The 15,784-nt window shown below is 41.8% G+C and overlaps 1 protein-coding gene across 3 annotated transcripts in view; it reads left to right on the forward strand.

Moving 5' to 3' along the window:
• The first annotated feature begins 2,107 nt into the window (after positions 1 to 2,107).
• Positions 2,108 to 15,784, forward strand: part of NARS2 (asparaginyl-tRNA synthetase 2, mitochondrial) — a 132,283-nt gene continuing 118,606 nt past the window's right edge. For all 3 annotated transcript variants that reach the window (XM_052662004.1, XM_052662005.1, XM_052662006.1), the window contains exons 1-4: positions 2,108 to 2,453; positions 7,316 to 7,425; positions 7,786 to 7,906; positions 13,639 to 13,779. In XM_052662004.1, coding sequence (XP_052517964.1) covers positions 2,313 to 2,453; positions 7,316 to 7,425; positions 7,786 to 7,906; positions 13,639 to 13,779 — 513 coding nt within the window. In that variant the 5' untranslated portion in view covers positions 2,108 to 2,312. The remainder of the gene's footprint in view (positions 2,454 to 7,315; positions 7,426 to 7,785; positions 7,907 to 13,638; positions 13,780 to 15,784) is intronic.

Here is a 15,784-nt window from a genome sequence, read left to right on the forward strand (position 1 = left end):
TGAACATACCTTACACCATATACAAAATAAAATAAAAATGGATTAAAGACCTAAATATAAGACCTGAAACTGGAAAGAGTTCTCCTAGAAGAGAACATAGGTGGAACACTGACATAAACCAGCATAATCCAAACATAATCCAAATACCATATTTTTTTGGATCTGTCTCCTAAGGAAGAGAAAGAAAGTCAAAAAATAAGTGAGGTATAATTAAAAGCTTAATGAGGAAACCATCGACAAAATGAAAAGACACGCTATGGACTAGGAGAAAATATTTGCAAATAATATGACCAACAACGGATTAATATCCAAAATATATCAACAGTTCATACTACTCAATATAAAAAAATTCGGTAAGAAATGGGCAGAAGACCTGAATAGACTTTTTGAAATAAGACATAGAAATGGCTAACAGGCACATAAAAAGATGCTCAGCATCACTATTAGAGAAATGCAAATAAGAACAGCAGTGAGATATCAGCTCACACATGTCAGAATGGCTATCATCAAAATGTCAACAAACATCTTTTCATGTGTTTGTTAGCCATCTGTATGTCGTCTTTGGAGAAATGTCTGTTTAGTTCTTTGGCCCATTTTTTGATTCAGTCATTTATTTTTCTGGTATTGAGCTGCTTGCATATTTTTGAGACTAATTCTTTGTCAGTTGCTTCGTTTGCTATTATTTTCTCCCATTCTGAAGACTGTCTTTTCACCTTGCTTATCGGTTCAGTTCAGTCGCTCAGCCGTGTCCAACTCTTTGAGACCTCATGAATTGCAGCATGCCAGGCCTCCCTGTCCATCACCAACTCCCAGAGTTCACTCAAACTCACGTCCATCGAGTCAGTGATGCCATCCAGCCATCTCATCCTCTGTCGTCCCCTTCTCCTCCTGCCCCCAATTGCTCCCAGCATCAGAGTCTTTTCAAATGAGTCAACTCTTCGCATGAGGTGGCCAAAGTACTGGAGTTTCTTTCAGCTTTAGCATCATTCCTTCCAAAGAAATCCCAGGGCTGATCTCCTTTCGAATGGACTGGTTGGATCTCCCTGCCATCCAAGGGACCCTCAAGAGTCTTCTCCAACACCACAGTTCAAAAGCATCAATTCTTCCGCACTCAGCTACGATATCGTCACGCTAATCCTCTCAACATTTCAAGTATTCTGGTCGCTTTCTTTCTCCATCAGTCACTCCTTCTCTTTCACTTTGTGTTCCTAAGCATCAGCTGGAAGCTTTATTAAAAAAAAAAAAATAAAATCAGTGTTTCACTTAGTTTGAGTAAGACGTCTTTTTTTTTTTTTTAAATTACTTAATTTATGGATTTAGCTGCGCTGGGTCTTAGTTGCCGCTGGCGACTGTGCAGCATCGTTAGTTGCTGCATGCGGGATCTAATTTCCTGAGCAGGGATGAACCTGAGCCTCCTGGCTTGGGCGCACGGAGTCTTAACCGCTAGACCACCAGGGAAGCTCCTCACCTGGAAGCTTTAGAAACGAAGACTGTCAGACGTCAGCCTAGGTAGGTTACCTGCTGCTGCTGCTGCTGCTGCTAAGGTGCTTCAGTCGTGTCCTACTCTGTGCGACCCCAGAGACGGCAGCCCACCAGGCTCCCCCGTCCCTGGGATTCTCCAGGCAAGAACACTGGAGTGGGTTGCCATTTCCTTCTCCAATGCATGAAAGTGAAAAGTGAAAGTGAAGACGCTCAGTCGTGTCTGACTCTTAACGACCCCATGGACTGCAGCCTACCGAGCTCCTCCGCCCATAGGATTTTCCCGGCAAGAGAACTGGAGTGGGGTGCCATTGCCTTCTCCGGTAGGTTACTTAGTTCCTTGCTAATCTCTACAACCCTTGGGTCTTAGCTCCGCCCACCTCAGCTCCTGACCCCGCCCCTTCCTCCGCCCCAGCGCCTCTTTAAACGGAGTCGTAAGCACGCATGCTCCCTCGGAACCTCCTCGTAGCGTGGTGACGTGAACGTTTGCGTGGTGACGTTCGGGCGACCGCGGCACGTGTTTCAGCCCGCGCTCGGGGCGTGAGTTTAGAAGCTGAGTGAGTCTGTAAGGTGTTCCCGGCGCCCACAGGGAGCGCTTTCTCATCTCCATTCGCCGCTGAATGAGCGGTCTCCGTTCCGCCCTTTCGGGAAGCAGAGGTCCTGTGGAGACCGAACGGAGGCCCGTGAAGGGGAAGGAAGCCCGCGGGGGCCTCTGGAGCGCTGGAGTGTAGGGCTGCGGCCCGGAAGAGCGGAGGAGAGAGGGTCCCCGCCGGCAGAGCCCGCTCGCGCTGGCCTCAGGGCTGGTCCCGAGGAGGGCCTGGGGCGGCCGCGCGATGTTCGGGGCGCGGTGCCTGCTCCGAGCCCTGCGCTCCTGCTCCTCAGCTCCCTGCCCGAGGCACAGACCTGCAGCCAGAGTGAGCGTGCGGGGCGCTCTGGGGGTCCAGAACGCGAACGGGGAGCGCGTTAAGGTCCAGGTCAGTGTGTCGGCAGGGGGCGGGTTTGTCTTCGTTGATGGATGTGGCGTATCCGCCTCTAAGCTTGGCCTGCTCACCCACTTCTCAGCTTGTCGGTGGACAGAACGACCGGCGGGGAAAGTTAGAAAATACAGGCGAGCGTGTGTCCACGTTTTTCTCCTTTCCTTGGTTACCGTTACTTTTCGGAAAACTGTTTCAGTGCCTGAAAAGTGCTGTAAGTTTGCTTTCATGACGCAGGGTGCTGTTAATCATAGAGAAAAATGAACGAACCTCTTTTCATTTGTCCCTCATGCCGTGTGTTCACAGTGACAACGCTCCTTGAGTGCAGGAACTGTCTGTTACCCGTCTTGGCATTCACACATGGTTGGCAGTAAACGTTTGGTCAACCAAACATACCGTTTATTCAACTTTTAACTACCTCAGGGCTTCGCATGTAACTGTGTTTAGTAAATTAGGTGGAGAAGGCAGTGGCAACCCACCCCAGTGTTCATGCCTGGAGAAACCCATGGACAGAGGAGCCTGGTGGGCTGCAGTCCACTGGGACCCCCACCCACACTGAATTAGGACACACACACACTGAGTTAGGAAAACAAATGCAGTGTAGGAGAAGCCCATGGACAGAGGAGCCTGGTGGGCTGCAGTCCATCGCCCTGCCCCTCCACACACACACACACACCGAATTGGAACAAATGGAGTGTAAGGAGTGTACATGCTTGGAGAATTCCATGGACAGAGGAGCCTGGCGGGCTGCAGTCCGTGGGGACAGACAGACAGACACACACACACACACACATATACACACACACATACATGCAGTAAATTAGGAAAACAAGCGGAGCGTAGCAGTTTGAAAGAGCTCTGGTGTCAAACTGCCTAGGCTTAGATCTCTGCCACTTAGTCGCTTGTTAATGGTTGGTATATCGCTTATGTTCTCTAAACCTCAATTTCCTCTTATAAGAATGGAGATAATAATAGTCCTTAGTTCATAGTCCTAAAGATTAGTTATAAAATAGTTAGGACAGTGGTCCATCTCAGTAAATGTTAGCTGCTAACATTTCTCTTGTTAATAATATTTGCAGGAGCTTCACACAGAAGATTCCTGCTTAAAGGAGCAGACCAAGCAAGCAAGATGGTTTGACTTATTAGGTTGCTGTAACACTCATACAGTTATTTGTGTTGTCCTCACATATCCGTGATTTCTAGTTGTGTGACCAGTTTCCCTCTCTTTGTGTTTCTTTGGTTTTCATGGGTTTCTTTAATACAAATCAAAACATTTTCTTGCATTCAGCTGTTAATTCAGCATACATTAATGATACCTTCTGTGTGGTAGTCTACAGAGGAGGAAGAACAGAACCTACTCCCTAGGTTAGCAGGCTTCAGTTTTAGTGCTGTACAGTCTAATTTGGGGGCTTCCCAGGTGGCTTAGTGTTAAGGCAGGAGAGGAGGATTGGATCTGTGGATGGGGGAAGATCCCGTTGAGAAGGAGATGGCAGCCCACACCAGTATTCTTGTCAGGGAAATCCCATGGGCAGAGGAGCCTGACTGGCTACAGTCCTTGTGGTCGCGAAGAGTCCGGCACAACTTAGTGACTACATAACAGCAAAAACAGTCTAATTTAGAAGCATCTGAATTGAGTGGTAATGTAGTTGTAAAATACACACCAATTTTGAAGAGCAAAAAAAAATGCAGAGTAGCTCAGTATTTTTTATATTGATTACGTGTTGATATATATTTTGGATTCAATGAAATATACTGTTGAAATTAATTTTAGTCATTTCTTTTTACTTTTCACGTAACCAGTAAAACATGTAAAATTACATATGTGGCTCACTTTGTATTGTATACAGCCCTGGTCTGATGGCTAAGACAAGAAATTATAACAATATGATAAGTATTAGCTGTATTTCTGTAGAAAACTTTGGGAAGACAGAGGGAAGTTTTTAAGAGTGTGAGGCGGTCAAAGAAGACTTCTTGCATGAGGTGACATTTCAGCTGAATCCTGAAGGATGTGTTCCTGGGGAGAGGAAGGGGGAATGGGGTGGAAAGAGCATTTCAAAAGAATTTATTGATTAAAAATGTGACCTTTGAACTAAGAACTGTATTTGAATTCCAGCTCCACTACTTGGTAACTTTGAGTGTTTAATAAGGTTATCCTAATTTCTCTGAATAGATTTCTTCATCCCTAACATGATAATGTATATCGCCACCCTGCTTATTTAACTTACATGCAGAGTACATCATGAGAAACGCTGGGCTTTAGGAAGCACAAGCTGGAATCAAGATTGCCGGGAGAAATGTCAATAACCTCAGACATGCAGATGACACCACCCTTATGGCAGAAAGTGAAGAGGAACTAAAAAGCCTGATGAAAGTGAAAGGAGAGTGAAAAAGTTGGCTTAAAACTCAACATTCAGAAAACTAATATCATCACATCCAGTCCCATCACTTCACGGCAAATAGATGGGGAAACAGTGGCTGACTTTATTTTTCTGGGCTCCAAAATCACTGCGGATGGTGATTGCAGCCATAAAATTAAAAGACAGTTACTCCTTGGAAGGAAAGTTATGACCAACCTAGACAACATATTAAGAAGCAGAGACGTTACTTTGCCAACAAATATCTGTCTAGTCGAGGCTATGGTTTTTCTAGTAGTCGTGTGGATGTGAGAGTTGGACTGTGAAGAAAGCTTAGTGCCAAAGAATTGATGCTTTTGAACTGTGGTGTTGGAGAAGACTCTTGAGAGTCCCTTGGACTGCAAGGAGATCCAACCAGTCCATCCTAAAGGAGATCAGTCCTGGGTGTTCAGTGGAGGGACTGATGTTGAGGCGGAAGCTCCAATACTTTGCCCTACTTTGCCCACCTGGTGCGGAGAGCTGACTCATTTGAAAAGACCCCGATGCTGGGAAAGATTGAGGGCAGGAGAAGAAGGGGACGACAGAGGATGCGAGAGTTGGATGGCACCAGTGACACAATGGACATGGGTTTGGGTGGACTCCAGGAGTTGGTGATGGACAGGGAGGCCTGGCGTGCTGCGGTTCATGGGGTTGCAAAGAGTTGGACATGACTGAGCAACTGAACTGAACATAATATTCACTTTCTTTTAAGTTCTTGTGAGGATTAAGTAGATAAATATTTTTAAAGAGCAAAATGGAATATAGCAGTTTGACAGAGCTGTGGTCAAGCTGCCTGCATTTAAATCTCTCCACTTGGTAGCTTGTTAGTGATGGGCATGTTGCTATGTGCTCTTAACCTCAATTTCCTCTTATAAGAATAGAGATGATGGTAGTCCTTATTTCACAGAGTGAAGTAGAACAGAAGCACATTAAACAGTGTTGCATAAATGTTAACATTTACTAACAAGTAAAAAGCAAGACTGTGGTGCTTTGGAAATTACTGTTAATTGGCCTTGCTCCAAGTTATGAAGGGCCTTGTGCATGAGACTGAAGTAATTTACCTTTTTTCAGTATAGCCCTGGAGAAAGATCAAGGGCTTCCTGGTAGACTTGAGTTCAAATTCAGTCTTTATCCTTTACTGGCAGTGTGACCTTATGCAAGTTATTTAACTTCTCTGAGCCTCAATTCTTCACTTGTAAGATGTGACTAATAAAAATCCATAGAGCTGTTGTGAGGAGTAGATTGAGACAGTATATGAAGAAGGTAGTAAAATGCCTGTCACATAGTAGGTGTTCAGTACATGATAATATTCTTCCACTGAAAAATACTTGTGGGATTTCTACTGTGTCCCTGACAATAGCCTTCAAGGCAAACTACAAACGTGGTTGCTAAACCCCCAAAAGATGGACATGCAAATAAGTAATAAAAGGGCTTGAATAACAATGTCTACAGGGTATGCTGAGGATACAAAGAAAGCCAGGGTGTATACAATTTCTAAGTAGGAGCATACCACTTTCCCCAAGTTTAATAGCCAGTCATAGTTTCCCAGTGTTTAAATGGTTAATCAGACACTATCAGTTGTTTCATAATTGTTGAAAGACTGCTAGAATATTCTCAACTTCTAGGCTAGTTAAATGTAAGTTGGTTGTCATCTCTCAGAGAGCTGTTTTTACTGTTACTGGTCTACTTGAAGACATCTCCATTTGTACTCATACATTCTTGTTGTTTAGTGTCTAAGTTGTGTCTGACTCTTGTGACCCCATGGACGGTAGCCCACCAAGCTCCTCTGTCCATGGGATTCTCCAGGCAGGAATACTGGAGTGGATTGCCATTTCCTTCTCCAGGAGATCTTCTCCACCCAGAGATCGAACCCACATCTCCTGCATTGGCAGATGGATTCTTTACCACTAAGCCACCAGGGAAGCCCTCATACATACCTATCACTTAAATTCAGAGTGTCTCTGAAAGTTTATGTTTTACTTAGTATGTGTTCATACTAAGTTTCTTGAGAACTCTTTTTGTGTGATACTTTGGAAAAAAAAAAAATCCCATGAAGACCTTTCTAGTCTGTACATAATTTCTCTGGGAATTTGATACAAAAGGAGAAAGGAACCAAGATATGTGCCCTGTTGTGTAGGGGAGGGGTTAGGGGCTGGGAGAAAACCTGGAATATTAGGGGATTGGTTATGTGAATTAGGCTCATGAACCGAATGGGATTTGGGGCATCTATTCAAAATGTTGAGCTTTATTAATGAAACAACAGTGGAATGCCAAAGCTATATTTCACTATGATAAGGACCATATAAAATTATATATGCATGTGGATGAGCTATTATAAAAGCAATTGATTTGTTCAGCCAGGGTTATGAGGATTTTTTTTCATTTTTCGCTTAGTCTTCTGTGTGTATATGTAATGAAAATATTAAATGTTTGTGTTTTAAACTCAAGTTTAGAAATATTTCTCATCAGGGATGGATTCGTTCAGTCCGCTCCCAGAAGGAAGTCCTGTTCCTGCACGTAAATGATGGGTCATCTTTGGAAAGCCTTCAGGTTGTAGCAGATTCAAGCTTTGACAGTAGGTGAGGTTTTTGTTTTAAGAATACTTTGAGTGTTTTTTGTTTGTTTTTTCATCTCCTCTGTTCCTCATTTCTATCATCCAGGTGTTCATATTGCCCCTCAGTGAGCTTTCTAAGCAGATCTGCTTTTCATAGCATTGATGCTCAAGTCCAAATGCATAGAATCAAGATTGTTTTCTTTAACATTTTTATGTGACAATATCCCCTACCTATCCTTTGCTTCTTTCTTAACTACATGTAGTTCTTAACCCAATTAAGGGTAAACTTCTATCATTAAATACTTCAGTGTTTTGATAGCAAGATTTGTATTAATATGAGGGCTACTTGTAAGATCTTGTTTATGTTGGTTTTTCATTACTGTAGAGAACTGGCTTTTGGGAGTTCCGTGGAAGTTCAGGGACAATTGGTAAAAAGCCCATCCAAAAAGCAAAATGTGGAACTGAAGGCAGAAAAAATTGAAGTTGTTGGCAATTGTGATGCCAAGGTATGTTTTATAACACTTCTACGGAGGCTGTTTTTTAAAATGGCTTAATTTAAAACTAGCAGTGTTTTATGTGTAACATTAGGAAGATGGCACTTGGATCATTTCGATCATGACTTCCTAGATAATTGACACGGACTATAGACTGAGGAATGTAGAAAGAGTAGCAGAAAGTACTCATGTAAATGGTTGAGTCTTAGGAGTAGGAGCTAAGTGATACTACTCCATGCATCTCTGTGGTGCCTTTCACTGTTGAAATTTGCCGCTTTTTCAAGCATGCCTAGTCAGCTACAATGACAAAGACATACCAGGGCAAACAGTTCTTAGGAATGCTGTGCCTTGAAATGACTTTTCCATTATCTAGAACTGTATCATCCAGCGCAGTAGCCACTAGTTACCTGTGGCTATTTAATATCAAATGATTCAAAATTAAATAAAAAATTGCCTTCCTTAGTGGCGTTAGCCACATTTCAAGTGCTCAGTAGTCACATGCACCTAGTGGCTTCTGTCCTGCATTGCACAGATACAGAACATTTCTATTTATCACGGGGAATACTATTGGACAGTGCTAGAGTGTGGTCATGTTTGGGCGGAACAAAGATAAATGCTACATTAAGACATGTTTATTCTTGTTTTTGGAACACTCTCCTGTTAGTGTGTGTGTGAGCTCAGTCACATCTGATTCTTTGTGACTCCATGAACTGTAGCCCGCCAGACTGCTCTGTCCATTGGATTTTCCAGGCAAGAATACTGTAGTGTTAAAAAAAAAAAAGAATACTGGAGTGGTGGTAGCTTTTTATTTATAGATTGATAAAGAGGTTATAAACTCTTGAGAATCCCTTGGACAGTAAGGAAATGAAACCAGTTAATCCCAAAGGAAATCAACCCCAAATATTCATTGGAACGACTGATGGTAAAGCTCTAACATTTTGGCCACCTGATGCAAAGAGCAGACTCATTGGAAAAGACTCTGATGCTGGGAAAGATTGAAGGCAGGAGGAGCAGGGGGCAACAGAGGATGAGATGGTTGGATGGCATCACCGACTCAATGGACATGAGTTTGAGCAAACTCTGGGAGATTGTGATAGACAGGGAAGCCTGGCTGCTACAGTTCATGGGGTCACAAAGAGTTGGACATGACTTAACAACTGAACAGCCACAAAGAGGTCAGAGGGGATAATTTCATAGATTATCATTAATCCATTTTCTAATTGGAGGAAATGAAGCCCAACCAGGCACAATAACTTGCATTAGGTCATGTTGTGGCATAGCTGAAGTTTATGTCCTAGCCATTTGACTCCCCTGTGGTTTATCTGTACTCATCTTCAAATATTTAATGAACAAAAAGTGAGGAAATACAGGGAAATAGCATTATTTTAGCTCATTTTTAGTTCTTTTGGATAACTGGAAGAAATAAAAACAAGAAAGAAAATAGGCAATTAAAAAAATGTCTTTGAACAATATTCTAAGAAGTTCTAATTGACATTAAAATTAAGAATCAGATATGAAGGTGTCTGAAAAATAGACTGTGAAAATAATTTGAAACTCAGAAGAATGAAAATGGTAACCATTACTATTTTTGCTTTTTAGAGAGGTTTCATTATTAAAAATTTGCCCTGTGTTTTACTTTTCGTAAATTATTTTCCCTTGGTGAGTATTGATGCCTTCCCCTATTCTTCCCCCTCATTTCAGTGTCATTTGTAAGTATTCACACATTAGGGAACTCTGAGCCTGCTAGCAGTCCCCAGATTCTTGTTAATTTGACCATATTGTCACTTTCGTAGGTATGGGACCTATTTCTATACGTCACAATTTAGTGTGTGCACAGGCCTAAAAGGAATAGATAACTCTAAAATAGGCTACCATTACTGGAGTGTGAAGTCAATTGGGCCTTAGGAATCATTACTATAAGCAGAGCTAGTGGAGGTGATGGAATTCCAGCTGAGATTTTCACATCCTAAAAGATGATGCTGTTAAAGTGCTATACTCAGTCTGGCAGCAAATTCGGAAAACCCAGCAGTGGGCACAGGACTGGAAAAGGTCAGTTTTCATTCAATCCCAATGAAGGGCAATATCAAAAAATGTTCAAACTACCCCACCATTTGCACTCATTTCACATGCTAGCAAGGAACTATTCAAAATCCTTCAAACGAGGCTTAAATAGTATGTGAACTGGGGACTTCCAGATGTACAACCTAGATTTAGAAAAGGCAGAGGAACCAGAGATCAAATTGGCAACATCCGTTGGATCATAGAAAAAGCAAGAAAATTCCAGAAAGCATCTGCTTCATTGACTGCACTTTGACTGTGTGGATCACAACAGACTGGAAAATTCTTCAAGAGATGGGAATCCCAGACCACCTTTTGTGCCTCCTGAAAGGTGTATGCAGGTCAAGAAGCAACACTTAGAACTGCTATGAAACAACAGACTGGTTCCAAATTGGGAAAGGAATACATCAAGGCTGAATATTGTCTCCCTGCTTATTTAAATTATATGCAGAGTACATCATGTGAAATACCAGGCTGGATCAATCACTTACTGGAATCAAGACTGCTGGGAGAAATATCAATAACCTCAGATAGGCAGATGACACCACCCTTACGGCAGAAAGCAAAGAACAACTAAGGAGCCTCTTGAATGAAGGTGAAAGAAGAGAGTGAAAAAGCTGGCTTAAAACTCAGCTTTCAAAAAATGAAGACCAAAGTATCCAGTCCCATCACTCCATGCCAAATAGATGGGGAAACAATGGAAACAGTGAGAGGCTTTATTTTCTTGGGCTGCAAAATCACTACAGATGGTGACTGCAGCCATGAAATTAAAAGACACTTGCTCTTTGGAAGGAAAGCTATGACAAACCTAGACAGTGTATTAAAAAGCAGAGGTATCACTTTGCTGACAAAGGTGCAAGGAAAAACTATGGTTTTTCCAGTAGTCATGTAGGGATGTGAGAGTTGGACCATAAAGAAGACTGAGTGCCGAAGAACTGATGCTTTTGAACTATGGTGGGCGAAGACTCTTGAGAGTCCCTTGGACAGCAAGGAGATCAAACCAGTCAATCCTAAAAGAAATCAATCCTGAATATTCATTGAAAGGACTGATGCTGAAACTCCAATACTTTGGCCACCTGATGTGAAGAGCTGACTCATTGGAAAAGACCCTGATGCTGGGGAAGATAGAGGGAAGGAAAAGGGGGTGACAGAGGATGAGATGGTTGGATGGCATCACTGATAATGGACATGATTTTGAGCAAACTCTGGGAGATAGTGAAGGACAGGGAAGCCTGGCATGCTGCAGTCCATGGGGTTGCAAAGAGTTGGGCACGACTGAGCAACTGAGCAACAGTAGCTCTTTTACTTCACTTCTCTGTTAGCTTTCTTATTGAAGCTGTTTTTGGTCATATAGTTTTTAGGAAAGTTTTTCTAGGTAGGGTCAAAATTTCCTTTAAAATTTTTATGAATATATACTTCCCTAGATGACAGAAAGCTGTTGGCCCTCCCCTGTGTTCTGAAACAGCAGCACATGTTGATAAATGGTGATAAGTAGTGCTAATAGATCATGAGTTTTTGTGGACTTTCAAGATGCTATGGTGATTTTAAAATTGAGTACCAGCTGTGTGTATACCGCTGTAGAAAACGTAATCTTTAATATCTACAATATTCTAAACTGTGTGCCCAACAGTGGAGTGTTTTGCATTTGCTCAGTCGTGGCCAACTCTTCACAACCCTGTGGACTGTAGCCTGCCAGCCTCCTCTGTCTGTGGAATTTTCCAGGCTAGAAGACTCAAGTGGGTTGCTATTTCCTTCTCCAGGAGTGTTTTGCGAGATTATATCCTAATCTCTGTTTGTAAATAGTGATTGATAGCTAATGGATAGAAGTTTGGTAAGTAACATATTAGCTATCTGATAATAAGTAATTTTGTCCAAAATCCGAAAGCTAGTACGAAGTCGAGCTGGATTCAAACCCATATCTCTGATTTCACTCCCTTGTACTAATGTGTTCATGTGCACCATATTCAGTTATGTTAAAAAAACGAGAAGGAAAGCATCTTCAGTTCAGTTCAGTCACTCAGTTGTATCTGACTCTTTGCGAACCCATGTATCGCAGCACGCCAGGCCTCCCTGTCCATCACCAACTCCCAGAGTTCACTCAGACTCACGTCCATCGAGTCAGTGATGCCATCCAGCCATCTCATCCTCTGTCGTCCCCTTCTCCTCCTGCCCCCAATCCCTCCCAGCATCAGAGTCTTTTCTAATGAGTCAACTCTTCACATGAGGTGGCCAAAGTACTGGAGTTTCAGCTTTAGCATCATTCCTTCCAAAGAAATCCCAGAGCTGATCTCCTTCAGAATGGACTGGTTGGATCTCCTTGCAGTCCAAGGGACTCTCAAGAGTCTCTCCAACACCACAGTTCAAAACATCAATTCTTCAGCGCTCAGCCTTCTTCACAGTCCAACTCTCACATCCATACATGACCAACTGGAAAAACCAAAGCCTTGACTACATGGACCTTTGTTGGCAAAGTAATGTCTCTGCTTTTGAATATGCTCTCTAGGTTGGTGATAACTTTCCTTCCAAAGAGTAAGCATCTTTTATTTTCATGGCTGCAGTCACCATCTGCAGTGATTTTGGAGCCCCAAAGTCTGACCCTGTTGCCACTGTTTCCCCGTCTATTTCCCATGAAGTGATGGGACCAAATGCCATGATCTTCGTTTTCTGAATGTTGAGCTTTAAGCCAACTTTTGCACTCTCCTCTTTCACTTTCATCAAGGCTTTTGAGTTCCTCTTCACTTTCTGCCATAAGGGTGATGTCATCTGCATATCTGAGGTTATTGATATTTCTCCCAGCAATCTTGATTCCAGCTTGTGCTTCTTCCAGCCCAGCATTTCTCATGATGTACTCTGCATAGAAGTTAAATAAGCAGGGTGACAATATACAGCCTGACATCCTCCTTTTCTTATTTGGAACCAGTCTGTTGTTCCATGTCCATTTCTAAGTGTTGCTTCCTGACCTGCATATAGGTTTCTCAAGAGGCAAGTCAGGTGGTCTGCTATGCCCATCTCTTGAAGAATCTTCCACAGTTTATTGTGATCCACACAGTCAAAGGCTTTGGCATAGTCAATAATGCAGAAATAGATGTTTTTCTGGAACTCTTCCTTTTTCCATGATCCAGCGGATGTTGGCAATTTGATCTCTGGTTCCTCTTCCTTTTCTAAAACCAGCTTAAACATGTGGAAGATCACGGTTCAGGTATTGCTGAAGCCTGGCTTGGAGAATGTTGAGCAATACTTTACTAGCGTGTGAGATGAGTGCAATTGTGTGGTAGTTTGAGCATTCTTTGGCATTGCCTTTCTTTGGGATTGGAATAAAAACTGACCTTTTCTAGTCCTGTGGCCACTGCTGAGTTTTCCAAATTTACTGGCATATTGAGGACAGCACTTTCACAGCATCATCTTTCAGGATTTGAAATAGCTCAACTGGAATTCTGTCACCTCCACTAGCTTTGTTTGTAGTGCTGCTTTCTAAGGCCCACTTGACTTCACATTCCAGGATGTCTGGCTCTAGGTGAGTGATCACACCATTGTGATTATCTGGGTCGTGAAGATCTTTTTTGTATAGTTCTTCTGTGTATTCTTGGTTTTATACTAAAAGACTGCTATTTAACAAATGCCCTGTAAACTGATTTTATAAAGCAGTATCTTTGTTAGCTTCTCACTTGTTTTTCCTGTTGTTTCAGGCTTTCCCTGTTAAATATAAAGAGAGGCATCCTCTGGAATATCTGAGACAATATCCTCACCTCAGGTGTAGGACTAATGTTCTGGGTTCTGTACTGAGGGTTCGCAGTGAAGCCACAGCAGCTATCCATTCTTTCTTTAAGGTAAGGAGCTTTGCTTCTCCGTGTTCATTCTGGTGAAGAAGTTGAATAATTGTTTAACACTGGCGTAGTATCCTGAAAAGTCTTCTGGTTATTTATTCCAAGCATGCTTTATTATGTGGTACTTTTTTCTTTGAGTGATCTAAAATTTTCTATTTATCACTAACTTCGAGCAACTTGATTAATATGTGCCTTGGCACAGCTTTTTAATGCTTCTTGTGTCTGGAGTTCATTGAATTTCTTTTCTAGTACATTTCAGTTTTCACTAGGTTTTTCAGTCATTTTTCATTACATATTTTTTATGTTACCTCTCTCCTTTGGAGACTTCAGTTACCTGTGTATATTTGGCCACATGATGATATTCCCATAGCTCACTCATGTTCTTTTTTTTTTTTTTTTTTTAAATCTTCTTTTCCCCCAGTGTGTTTCTTTTGGATAGTTTCTTTTACTGTGTCTTTTTTGTTTTTTTGCTTACTGACCTTTTCTTCTGCAATGCCTGATTTGTTGTTGTTCCTGTTCAGTGCATTTTTCACCCCATACATTATAGGTTTCATAAGTGGTTGATTTGGGCCTTTTTTTTTTTTTCAAATCATTAATTTAATTTTTTTTAATTTATTTTTTACTTGAAGGATAATTGCTTTGCAGAATTTTGTTGTTTTCTGTCAAACCTCAACATGAATAAGCCATAGGTATACATATATCCCCCCCCTTTTGAACCTCCCTCCCATCTCCCTCCCCATTCTACACCTCTAGGTTGATACAGAACCCTGTTTGAATTTCCTGAGCCATATAGCGAATTCCCATTGGCTCTCCATTTTACATATGGTAATGTAAGTTTCCACGTTACTCTTGCCACACGTCTCACCCTCTCCTCCGCTCTCCCCATGTCCATAAGTCTGTTCTCTATGTCCGTTTCTCCTTTGCTGCCTGTAAATAAGTTCTTCCATACCATGTTGCTAGATTCCGTATATATGTCTTAGAATATGATATTTGTCTTTCTCTTTCAGACTGACTTCATTCTGTGTAATAGGTTCTAGGTTCATCCACCTCATTAGAACTGATTCACTTTTTTTGGCTAAGTAATATTCCATTGTGTATATGTACCACAACTTACCTGTTCATCTGTTGATGGACATCTAGGTTCCTTCCATGTTCTAGCTATTGTAAATAGTGCTACAGTGAACAATGGGATACATGTATCTTTTTCAATTTTGGTTTCCTCACGGTATATGCCTAGAAGTGGGATTGATGGGTCATATGGTATTTTTTTTCCTAGTTTTTAAGGAATCTCAATACCATCTTCCATAATGGCTGTATCAGTTTACATTCTCACCAACAGTGCAAGAGCATTTTCTTTTCTCCACACCCTCTCCAGCATTTACTGTTTTTAGACTTTTTGATGATGGCCACTCTGACCAGTAGAGGTGATATCTCATTGTGGTTTTGATTTGCATTTCTCTAATATTGAACAATGTTGAGCATCTTTTCATGTGTTTGTTAGCCATCTGTATGTCTTCTTTGGAGACATCAGGGATTTTAGTTTTTTAGGTCTTCCACGTCTGTACTAACTTTTTTGAACATATTGAGCAGTTTTAGTTAAAACTATGTATGGTTTTCATAGCTGTTTAGTAACCATTTTTATGTCCTAACATGTCAGTCAGTTATGAGTCAGTTTTAATTGATGAGTCTCTTCATTAGAGATGATGTTTTCCTGTTTCTTCTTATACCTGCTAATCTTTGATTAGTTGCCAGACCTTGTGGATTTTATCTTGCTGGCTGCTGGATATTTATAAAGCTTCTTATGTTCTGTTCTGGTATGTAGTTAAGTTACTGGAAGGATCTTGCTTTTATGATTTGTATGCTCCCTGGTAGTCTAGTGGTTAGGATTCGGCACTCTCACTGCTGCAGCCCAGGGTCAATTCCCAATCAGGGAAGCCTTTTTTCTGGGCTTCCCTGGTGGCTCAGATGGTAGAGAATCTGCCTGCAATGCAGGAGACCTGGGTGTGAC

This window comes from Budorcas taxicolor, chromosome 25 (genome assembly GCF_023091745.1).
Source record: "Budorcas taxicolor isolate Tak-1 chromosome 25, Takin1.1, whole genome shotgun sequence".
Lineage (NCBI taxonomy): Eukaryota > Metazoa > Chordata > Mammalia > Artiodactyla > Bovidae > Budorcas > Budorcas taxicolor.